The sequence below is a fragment of the Nanorana parkeri genome, unplaced genomic scaffold (genome assembly GCF_000935625.1).
Source record: "Nanorana parkeri isolate BGI_ZX_2015 unplaced genomic scaffold, ASM93562v1 scaffold113, whole genome shotgun sequence".
Classification (NCBI taxonomy): Eukaryota; Metazoa; Chordata; class Amphibia; order Anura; family Dicroglossidae; genus Nanorana; species Nanorana parkeri.
This window is the reverse complement of record NW_017306381.1, coordinates 1,794,787-1,807,174: the sequence shown is the minus strand read 5'-3', so window position 1 is coordinate 1,807,174 and position 12,388 is coordinate 1,794,787. Positions and strand designations below refer to the sequence as shown.

General features: G+C 46.3%; 1 protein-coding gene across 3 annotated transcripts in view; it reads right to left on the bottom strand.

The window, feature by feature from the left end:
* CHD4 (chromodomain helicase DNA binding protein 4) overlaps window positions 1-12,388 on the bottom strand; it is a 53,751-nt gene that overhangs the window by 40,996 nt on the left and 367 nt on the right. For all 3 annotated transcript variants that reach the window (XM_018553206.1, XM_018553205.1, XM_018553204.1), the window contains exon 2: window positions 9,154-9,323. In XM_018553206.1, the coding sequence (XP_018408708.1) occupies window positions 9,154-9,232 (79 nt within the window). In that variant the 5' untranslated portion in view covers window positions 9,233-9,323. The remainder of the gene's footprint in view (window positions 1-9,153; window positions 9,324-12,388) is intronic.

Here is a 12,388-nt window from a genome sequence, read left to right as displayed (position 1 = left end):
GTTAATGGCTGCTTTACTTTTCCACATTGACAAGATGGCAGCACCCCAAACATATTGGCTGCAGCTGTACCTGGGAGGCGGCAGACTTTGGAGGCCGGCAATAAACTGGAGCACCTCTTCCTACAGCTGGATTGCATGAATCAACCCGCCGACCGGGCCATAAACATGGGAACAGCAAGGACTGTGCCAGTATTTATGAAGGGGAATACATTACATAGGCCATAAATAGGACAGGTTTTCATCCAATGCAATGTGAATGGGCAATGATCAAAAATCAGAAGTCCCATACTCCGGGGAAGAAGTGTACTAAAGCTGACCATACACCAAAAAATTATTTGGATGGAGGAATCTTCCCTGAGAGGTATTGCATTCAGACAGCTGCAGCACCCACGGTTGTCAGAATACCTGCATAGTGACTGTAGCCGATAGGTTGCAGTTACTGTTCAGCCAAAATTTGATTGCAAAATTGACTTTGGGTCAGGCTGGCAAGGCCACTCACAGACCGATTGACCTCAGTGTATGGCCCGCTTTAGTCTTATTGGGCTTCGCTCACCGATGCATCATCACAATCCAAAGGGCTTCACCTCACACCCCTCTCAATAACACGAAGGGCCCTTTCACACCACAGACAAAATATGGAGCAGGGGAACCAATCAGCTTCTCTCTTCAGTTAAGATTTGAAAATGAAAGAGAAGCTGATTGGTTGCTGGGCACGGCTGCTCCAGTTTTGATAAATTCCCCTCATGGTATCCATGCTTTTAACGCACGCGGTCACAACCATTGTGAGGAACCGTGCAATAGGTGCGTTACTGTTTATTTGAATAGCGCCACAGCACACCTCCTGGTGTCCTGCATTGCAGCGAAAAAAGTAATACGTGGACCTTCTTCGCGGCATGCACAGTATTGTGGTACTGCAATGTATGGCTGCCGGGAGGTGCAATGGGCTGTCAACAAACGGCAATGCACCTAGCGCACGGTACGGCATGCTAGTTTTCCTGTGTGCTTAATGGCCTACGGCACCCATGTGAACATAACCTGCTGGTTTTGTGATCCACATAATACAAAACCTAGAAAATAATATGAGGCCCAACACTCTCCACTGTGTCCACGAGGTCAATCTGACAGTTTAGGTCAGGGGTAGCCAAACTCCGGCCCTCCAGCTGTGGTGGAACTACAAATACCATGAGGCATTGCAAGATTCTCACAGCCACAGACATGACTCCGAGAGAGATGCATCATGGGATTTGTAGTTCCACCACAGCTGGAGGGCCAGGGTTTGGCTACCCCTGGTCTAGAGGGTGCAAAGAAAGAAAGATATACCTCACTTGGTCCTCGATCCTACCCGACTGATAGACCGGTCCCCACAGCCTCCTCTCTAATCCCCACTATAATCAGCTCTAATGCAAGTCCATTCTCCTACATTAGACACGAGGATGCCTAACTAAAAATTCCCATGAGGCTTTGCAAGATTCTCACAGTCACAGGAATGCCTCCCAGACAGACATGGTAGGATTTGTAGTTTCACCATAGCTGGAGGGTTAGAGTTTGCCCACCCCTGCCCTAAATCAAAATGAGCAGTTAACCGTTGCAGTGCAGCAGAAGTAACCTCACCACAAGGGTCAACTTTTGAAAACCTTGGAGATCTGCTTTTAGGGAACGTTAGCACAAGAAGCCATATGTATTTAAGCCAATGATCACTTTTGGCTTCAATACTTTATTAGGCCATTGACCGGAGACGTGCATACTGATCATGAGTCTGAAATTCATTGGCTACATGCTTGTTCCAGGTCTGAGAATCAAAGTAAACCAGAGACAACCAGAAGTAGCATTTTCAGGAGGTCTGCAATAAGAACAGAACAGGTTTTCTTCTCTCAAGTGAAACAAGTACTTCAAGGGTCCAGTCACACCATCTGTGTTGGAGCTGTTCTGGCCGTTGTTTCCAGTACAGCACCAACACAAGACAATGCAATTTGCCTGTCACGTACGGGCTTGGTTCACACCACCGCATTGCAATGGGAACATGGTGGTATGCTCTGAAGAAAAAAGTACGGCATGCTGCACTTATTTTTTCCAGCACAGCGGGATGCAACGCGGACAACACCTCGCAGAACTCAACGAAATGTCACGTACATTTCAATAAAGTTCCAAAAACTTTATTGAAAGACTTCAGCACACCTACACACTATACACTTCATGCATTAAATATGTGCACATATAAAAATCATACGTCGCATACACATACATCAATACAAAAAGGCGATACTCCATACACACACGTAAAACACTTCAAGAAGAAATAAAGGGTAGGTGACAGGGCAGAGCTTTTTAACTTGGGAAGGTGGGGGCGTAAAGGTGATGCTGGCTTTGACTACGAACAAAGAAATTACTATTTCCCAGGAACGACATCCAGTGCTACAATGCGTGCAATATGCTAAACAGCATTTCAAACTTTAACAGCATTGGTTTTGAAAAGAGGAAGAAAAATGTAAAAAAGGTAAAATCTGAAGTTACCATGCAACTCGGAAAGAATACATCACAGCAAAGCAGGTCCATCAGATATACAGACATTATCAGCTTGCTTATGGTCAATAGTATTCTGAAAGTCATCAGTACCACCATTACTGAACAGCCATGACACTGCCAATTACTGAACGCCCTCATTTTCTTCATACGTCGCCCATGTTCAGTCATATTAGGTGCATTTCAACATGACGGTTGGTATAGAGATACACAAGCAATTCTTGGCTGGAAGATGAACAGCAATTGTGTCACATACACCAGGAGGGAACGCAGGATGCATTAGGCTGGTAAAGAGTGACATTACGCTTTAAAAATAAGCCCCATAGTATGTGGGCTCTCAGTTCATTTCATGGTAAACAGGTCTCCAGCATCAGCTTCACCAGCCACCCCCCCCCATGGTTGCTGCATGGCCTACTACTTCCACCCTACTCCCCCCCCAATGGTGGCTGCATAGCCTACTTCCATCCCGCCCCAACAGGTTATGTATTCACTTTAAGAATCAGAAAGGCTGCCCAACTCTTAGAAGAAGTGCTGTTTCCGAGGCAGTTAGCACCTGATCAAGCCGTTACTAATGGCATTACTCCAGCTCAAGCTGCCATTGACCCGCTTATGATAAAACCAGTCCAGTTGCCTGGATGCACGAGTCACTGACCTGGTAGGTCCAATGTGTATCCCACCACACTCCTGAGCAGTATACCCCTTCATATTGGGTGCTGAAGCGATGGCGGATGGTGCTGACCAAATCAATGCAGAAACAAAATTGTCACAGCACACCAAAGGAATATGTGCAAAATCTGTATTTACGAGTAGACGTTATGTCACAAGAATAGCGACGTTTCGGGGCCGTGTAGATCCCTTCATCAGGCTCAATACAAGGAACCGGTACTTCTAAGAGTAGGGCAGACTGCAGCACTGGAAGGTAGGCTGGGGTTTTGTCACGTTAGTTATTAAGGCTCTTAATTTGAGTTCTATACCACACGCACAGTTTAAAATGTCTGAACCATTGACCCGATAAATCCAGTGAATATCCCATCACACTCCGGTCTGAGCCATTGCAGAAAATTGAGAGCAGTGTTCAGCGCTCTTCAAGGGGCGGTGGGGGAATTAAGGTGGGGGAGCCCAACCAAAAGACAGGAAGTTAAGTCTGGTGGGTGAGAGAGAGAGAGAAAGTGTTCCAGGGGGTCTTGTGCTGGTGTGCGGTCTGAGCCATTGACCTGGTAAGTCCAGTGTGTAGGGCTGCAACAACTAATCGATATAAAGCGATTATAATCGATTATTGAAAAAGTTGTCAACTTTTTCAGTAATCGATTAATCGGCTTCCGTTCAGTTGGCCCTGTTCACAGCTCCTGTATCCAAATCACACTCCTACCAGGTCAATGGCTCAGACCGGTTATGTCCAGTGTGTATCCCACCACACTTCTGACCAGTATACCCCTTCATACTGGGTGCTGAAGTGATGGCACTGCCCAAATCAATGCAGAAAGCAAAAAACTGTCACCAGCACACAGAAGGAATACGTGCAAAATCTTTGACGAGTAGATGTCATGTCACAAGAATAGCAACATTTTGGGGCCGCTTAGGCTCCTCTCATCATGTTGGTAATATTGAGCCTAATGAAGGGATCCCAAGCTGCCCCAAGACATCTATTCTTGTGATCTAATATCTACTCGTCAAAGACGGATTTTGTGCGTATTCCTTTGGTGTGCTGGTGACAATTAGTTTCTGCATTGGCCTGGTGAGAGTGCGCGGATCAGAACCTTCGGAATGTAGTATTAGCACCTGATCTACATACTGGGTCAAAGCCTGACAGTACTGAAACCATTAGATCAGCCAGGGAACTAGGCCAGGAATGACAGTCTACGGCAGGGGGTGGACAAATTAACATGGAATTCAGGAGACGGTTCCACTAACAAACTAGACAAAGTAGGTACTGGCTGTATTGTTTAAGGAGCACTGGTTCCCAGTCTGCCGGGATTTGTCCAGCCCTGGCCTACAGGGTGTTCAGCAAAATATTTCACCTAGCAGCAAGCATGGCAATCTTTTATAAATCGTTACGGTTAGTGATCACCAACATGTAGAGCAATTGACAAACCCCACAATCCTTGGGGACAAACCCCCACAAACCTTGGGCACAAACCCCAAGAAATCTGCAGTGGGCTGGTATCTATTTTGGTACAATACTCCCCACTGCGCTAGCACCATCTTTGATGACTCGTCATAACAAACCATCATCTCTTCCTAGTAATGAGATGCAGCCTGCCGAGAACATGTCAGATGACACCTCACACGTGAATAGCACTTTCCACCTTCTAAATCCGGATGCGATAATCCTTTCACAACAACAAGGTCTTCCATTTACCAACAGCCAATATGGACGGTTCTCCAAGGACCCCCCCCCGACTAAGGCGCATCTCAACTCAAAAAACATTTAGCATATTGCACTGGGTTCCAAGTAAAGATATTCCAGCTTACAATCCTCAGACATGGTGGCAGCATTCATTTCCCATTTCAGGCTTGTTTTATCCTGGTGACCCTCCCAGTAAAATACTTGCTGCCCTCAAGTGACAACATTCGCTTACTGTACGGCACCTAGAGAAGCATTATTGCAACCCTATGCTGCATTACGGATCTGACTACACACTTCCTCTCCATTACTTAAGGAGGGGTTCTGTAGTACGTAGACGAGAAGGGCTGGTAAAGCTGATGGCAGATCAGTGCACAGGAAGTTACAAGGACACAGGAATTCTAACACGATCACAAGATGGTTTTCTGTACTTGAAGAACATTTATTTCAGTTAGCCCTACTGTTAGATTTCTCATTCGGCCCTGCAGGGATTAACAGAAAAATAAATCCCGCCATCCACGGTAAACAGCGTGGATGGTAGGAATCTCCATGAGCTGGCTATTTTATTCAGGCAACCGGGTACACGCAGCTGTCTGACTAAACGGTGACGGCAACCGATTGACTGCGTCCTCTCTTTCTTTGGCTAACAATTTTCCACCCGGATCCTTCAATTTTTCTATCAACTCTATGTGGTAGAAACCACAGGGGGGAAAAATAAAAATATAGAACAGGAGAGAGAGGGTCCTGCCTACTTAATTCACCCCGGGTATTCCACCCTTGCAGATTTACTGAACCCGCAGTGCTCTAGGGGTAAATAACTGTCAGGCCCCTGAACGAAGCACACAGGCCGGCGGGGAAAACCACAAAACCCAACTATGTCTTCCTGCTTGGCCTTGGGGAACAAAAAACGAGGTGGTTGGGAAGGAACAGTCCTCTTTATTTTAATTGTGGATGATGCATTTCCTGGTTTAGGTGGGCGGAACCTCTCCCCTGTGCTGTCCTGGAGGATGAATTGGAAAAACTAATGAAGCCAACACATCTGATGAATGGTAATCTGCAATATATTAAAGAGGAAACCTAGGAATTTCAAAGTTAACCTTGCGTTGGGGCTAGCCCCACACTGCAAGAGTTAACTGCTTGTTTTGGTTTAGGGATGCAAATATACTCACCTGATCCTCAATCCGACCTGGATGCTAGACAAGTCCCCACAGCCTCTTTTCCCCCCAAGCTCCAGCAGTCTAAGGACCACTGACATCACATCTATACAGGGTCCATTCACTTGCATTAGACAATATGCTGAGGGACATACCACAGCCAGAGTGCAGGGGAAGAGAGGTGAACAGTCAATGCCACAGTTCGGGCAAGTATCTTTATTCTGCTCCTTAGACCAAAACGAGCACTTAACCCTTGCACTGGAGCTACCCCCAGACTACAAGTGTTAACTTAAAAATCATGGAGATCTTTTAATTTTTGTTCTTGGGTTCAGATGTCCTTTAACCCACTCTATGCCTTCTGGAGCATGCGAGAGAGTGGAGCGCTGCCTAGATTTCTGATCTTGCAAGAGGATCAGCATTTTAACATCTTTTGAGACTAAAGTTAGGATTAGTTTTAAGTATATTAAGTGATTCTAGGAAATCCTGAAAAGTGCCTAACAGGTGTGTACCTCTTAGTCGAGGGGTAGCCAAACTCCGGCCCCCCAGCTTTGGTGGAACTATAAACCCCATGAGGCATTGCAAGATTCTCGCAGCCACGACTCCCGGAGAGAGATACATCATGGGATTTGTAGTTTCACCACAGCTGGAGGGCCGGAGTTGGCTACCCCTGTCTAAAGGTGCCCATACACTGCACGATTATCGTACGATAATCGTATGCGATCGGGTTTTCGTACGAGAATCGAGCAGTGTGAACGGAGACGTGCGACCGTTTCTACTGTACGGTCGCACGTCTTCTGTCGAACCAGCATGTTCGAAAACCAGCCGGGAATCGTACGATTCTCGGCTGGTTAGAGCGGTGCTCGGAAGACAAATGACGAACGGGCCGGTGTGCGCACGCGCACAGTGCCCGTTCAGCATTGCGGTCATCGGAAGCCCGCCCCTCAGGGGGGTGGGCTTGCGATGATCGAGAGTGCGATCTGCCTGTCCAAGATAGGCAGATCGTACGTTTTTTTAATCCCTTTACAACCATCGCAAGACTAAAGTCTTGCGATGGTTGTAGAGTGTATGGCCACCTTTAGTCTGATGACAAGTATGCTTGAAGAAATCCACAGACTAATATGGTCTTACACCTTCCTCTACCCCTTTTTCCAACTCTCTTAATATGACAAGCCATGGTATAATCTCACACTACAGACAAACTGATCAGTGGATGATGTGCAACAGCAATGGAGAGACCAAAGGAAATCTGTTACAGCCCAATACGTATTAATCTAGTAAACGTTAAATATAAAAGCGTACAAAGGATGGGCAGACTTCACTGGCGTAGAAAGTAAGAGGCGCTGTATATCTGCAGGATCATGTTGCTTGACCTTAGCAAAAGTATGCTGCATTGTGTCAGGAGCCAAACCACCAAATGCATCGATGTCGTGGCCAATGATCAGCAGTGTCATGTGACAAGCTAAATTTGTTTATAGTCAGATGCTGCAGAGAGCAGATAATCATACCAAGAAACCAGAACTGCTCATGGAAATTGTAGCAGTTTTCTGAAAGCTTAATGTCATCTTTCCTTATTTTGTAGCCAAGCCTGCACTACCTCCGTGTATCATAAGTGATTATTACAGCGAGGAGGCGAGTGTGCCCGGGTTAAAAAACCAGCAGCAGAAGTCTCAGATGGACAGGCTTATGAGACCCAAGGCCCACACCTCCCTCTTTACATGACCAGCAAGTCACTGAAATGTAACCTAAAAAAAAAAAAAAAAGAGTAAATCACTCGACACCCTTTTCCGCATTATGATGCATTAGCGTGGAGCTAATTGGATAGAAGGGGAAATCCTCCGCACACCTTGCAGCAATCAAGGCCTATGTAGACAATGGTGCTTGTAGTGATGAACACGGATGGCACCGTGCAGACACAATATAGGAAAAGGAATCACCAGCACTCAGTAGAATAATCCAACATGTCCATTTATTGGACATAGACGTCACACATATCACAAGAACCAACATTTCAAGACCACGCAGGGTCTCTTCATCAGGGCATAGTGACAATGACTCTTTATGCCTTGATGAAGAGACCCTGCGTGGTCTCGAAACGTTGGCTCTTGTGATTGTGTGACGTCTAGGTCCAATAAATGGACATGTTGGATTATTCTACTGAGTCCTGCCGATTCCTCTTCCTACTTAGAGTGGAGCTACACTTTAAAGGTGGACAGACAAAGCTGGCAATAAAGATGCTTTAAAAAAAAACACCATCTCAACAAACTTTATTGCAATGCAACAGGAAGATTCACACATGCCCATACTGCTATTCTGTGTAAAGCAAACCAGCATCAATGACAGCTTTTTTCAGTATTTTCCCCTATTACTACAAATCTCAGATAAGGAATGGGCATCTACAAGAACATAATCTCCACGATCTGCATATGCTGTTATTTAGCTGTATTCTTTCCCTAGCTGTAAGGCCCCCATGGAGGCCGACCCGTCTGCTGCCTGAGAGCAGGGCTGATGGCTGCTGTCCTACCTAAGCTTCTGGACGACAAACTGTCAGAGCCGACATCTGCTACCCTACCCAAGTTTCTGGACCAAGGGTAAACCGCCAGGGTTAACATCTGTTACCCTACCCAGATTTTGGGGCAAGGGTAAACCAACAGGGCCGACAACTACTACCCTACCCAAGTTTCTGAACAAGGGTAAACCATCAGGGCCGATTACTGCTACCCTACCCAATTATCTGAATATGGGTAAACAGTCTTTATGTTACAGGGACAGGGCTTTTAACAGCAGTTTGAGGGTCTATCCTATACAGTTAACAAGAGGAGAAAGGGCTGACTTGCAGCCGGACACTTCTGCTTTGACTAGAAGTTAATACGTGCAAACATTAAGAAAACACAAAACACCATGAGTAATCTCTGAAAGGTAAAGCGAAGACCAAATTAATCAGGGGGAGTCACGGACACTCAGAGGACCCGCTCTCTTTAAACTGTTCAGCCGATAGGCACTCAAAACTTGGCTGTAACCCTGAAAGATTTTTTTCGGAAGGTCATGCAAAAGGTATTTTATATCATTAGACCTGAAATGGAGTGCAAGAACAAACATCTGTATTTTATGTCACACATCTTATAGAAGACTACATACCTTGGTGAAGGCCACTGTTCAACATGACTTCAATTTCATTATCACTGCCGGGGGAGGAAGGTCCATGTCCGGAAGCCATTTTTGAAAGAACAAATGGCACGAAGAAGCAGAGGTTGTGTTCCAAATCCAAGGAATGCTGGAGAGGTCACTGTCTGTCACAGGAGAGGAGGCTGCAATGAAACCGATTTTTAAAGTTACACAGAAAGAAAATACAAGTAAAGCCACAAGAAACTAATTTAAGAAGCAAAGAGCAACATACAAAGTTCGTCTGATTGCTATGAGTGATCGCACGGTGGACAGTACCAGCACATGCCTAGATGGCGATTAAGGTACCAAAATACGCTACAGATCAAGAGACATCATTACTGGAAATGGATACAATACAAATGCCTGCTTCAGGTAACCTGGGAGCCAGAGCAGTTGCATTGATATGATTGAGGGAAGATATGTCCCTGTGTAGAGAGCCTATGTCCTGCCTATACATTGGGGGCCTAAACACATACCAGCTGTGAACGAATGAAGATCATACAATCGCGCCAATCCAAGGATCACTTATTTCAAGGCTCGGGGAGTGTATCATTTTATTCACCATAGAAAAGGCTTACAAATTAAGCACCAACATCATTTTTCTCTACTTTTGCTTCCTGGCAATTGTCCAGCCCTGTGGGCAGGGAAATTGTTCACTCAGACATCTGTACACGCAGATGCCAGAAGCCGCCATTTTCCATGTGTTCCTCCACTTCTATAAGTGCGGGTTTAAGGAAGGGAGAGTTGGCTCTGCATTGCCCTACAAAATAGACTGCAATGTATAGATAGCAAATGCTCAGACATCACCAAAACAAATGCCCACCTACCAGGAGGAAATATGAATCCTTTAGCGAAAAAAAATAGCGGCCAGAGTGGTTAGCATCCCAGGCTTGTAGGTACGGGCCCTTCGAAACTCAAATTACATCTAAGGATACTGTTAACTAGGGATGCACAAATACCAGCATCAGTGCCCATACCAAGTAGAAGTAGTCGCCCAAATGCTCCGATACTTACCCCTGATACTGGAACTTCCGGTCAGAGGGAGATTTCTTCTAACTGGCAGTGCCGTGAGGGAACATGGAGCCGGCTTTCCAGCCAATCAGAAAGCTGGACGGCGGGTAATGACCCACTGCCCGGATTCCCGATTAGCTGGCTCCATGCAGTTTGATCGGGAACATGGCTTCCCTGCCAAATCAGCATGGAACTAGCCAAACCGCATGAAGCCGGCTTCCCGCCCCATTAAAAAGCTGGGCGGCGTGTAATGGCACGTCGCCCATCTTCCCGATTGGCTGGGAAGCCGACTCCATGCTAGCGGAAGTACCAGTATCGTTACTCTGTATCTGTGAGTACCGAAAGATAAATATGCTGTACTCATACTATAAAATATACGGTACTCATACTAATCCAAAAAAACCGGTATCAGTGAATCTCTACTGCTAACCTTGAACCACTTATAGCAGGGCTAGGTGACCTCGGCACTCCAGCTGTTGTGGAAGAAGTCGCATGAGGCATTGCAAGACTTGCAGCCACAGGCATGACTCCCAGAGGTAGAGGCATGGTGGCATTTGTAGTTTCTCCACAGCTGGAGTGCCCGGAATGCCTACCCCTGACTTACAGGATGAAGGTGTATTGTAATATATATATATATATATCAGAGTATACATAAAATATGTATACGTCAACCCCCGTCAGGTTAAGAAATTCCATTAACCAGGTATTGCGAAAACACCTTTGCATCCATTTGTTCCTACTTTGTTACACAGAATGAGAACATCCCTGATACCTGGCAAGCATCTGTCGGCTCCTAAATTCAACAACATGCACATCCAGAGAACAGAGCAGATCTGATACTCTATGGATCACGTTCACCTTCTACCACCACCATCAGGTCACCAGACTTCATCGTGCACACAATAAAGCTGCGAGGAACGCCACAACTGCGGCTTTCATACTAAGCCGCAAACGACGAAGGACACAACACGATGTCGATAAATGCCTATATGGTAAGGCTAAAGTTCACATCTGTGCCCCGGCCGAGGATATAAACACTGCTACTAGTGGCCAACACATGAAATGCACCTTCCAGAGCCCTTTGTCAGGCCATTGCAGCCGAGAGTCTGGTGTGATAGGCCGGCTGAGGGGAGTAGTAGTAGTAAGAGGCATGAGCAGGCCATACAATAGATGCAATAGGTTGGCCCACAGCCCTGAGTGCGGCCTTCTCATTGATCTACAAGGAGTACACACACAACTTCCAGGGGTACATTGCCTCAATAAAAGGGCATCTACAGGAGTGTGAGATTATAAAGATGAGGGTCTCCGCTCCGGATTACAGGCACCATTACAAATCGGTGACAGAACCACATCGCCAGTGTCTGTAGAGATAAGCTGGGGGCTCTAGTTTGCCCCCAAGGTTTGGGGCAGCTGCCTAATGGACCCCCCCCATGTATGAAAGAGAGAGGGTGACAAACAGACTGTCAATGAGCCAGATATACAAAGCACAATGATACAGAATGTGCTGCCACTAATGACGTACAATCCATGGCTTCTTCCAGTATAGACAAACCAGTACACACACACACACCTCTCTTCCTACAACTATACAGCTCTTCCTTTTTGTCTCTTGTTCTTTCTCCGGCTCTGTCACTCTCTCTAGCAACCTCGCTGTCACGCTTCATCTCTCTGGTGCTCACTCTCTTGCTGTCTCTTTGGCACTCGCTTCATCTCTGTGGCTCTCTACAGCAGTGTGTGTGTGTGTGTGTGTGTGTGTGTGTGTGTGTGTGTAAAAATATATCTCTTATCTAGCTGGTTCACGCTAGCAGTCCTTCCCCTATGACCCCACATGAGTCAGTCTGTGTGCCTTGCCCCCATTGTTGTCCAGCTGGATGGGCAATGTGCCTGTGAAATAGGAGCTGCTGCCAAACTTTTCCCCCCATTGTAGAGGACGGAAGCACGTGCTCTCTAGGGGCTCACAAACCCCCCGATCCTATGGACCCCACATGTGTGTATATATAAAAAATGTGAAACTATAAGGCAAACTTCTGTTACGATTGATGAATCGGTAACACAGAATATAATGAATGTTCCTGTTCTGCACACATCCCATGTCTCTCCGTCCCCCCTATGAAGGCCCACAGTGGTCGGTGTCGCTGGCACACACAGTCAGATCATTGTCCTCCTATAGGCGCCTTTTCCACAATGCGGGCCCCCT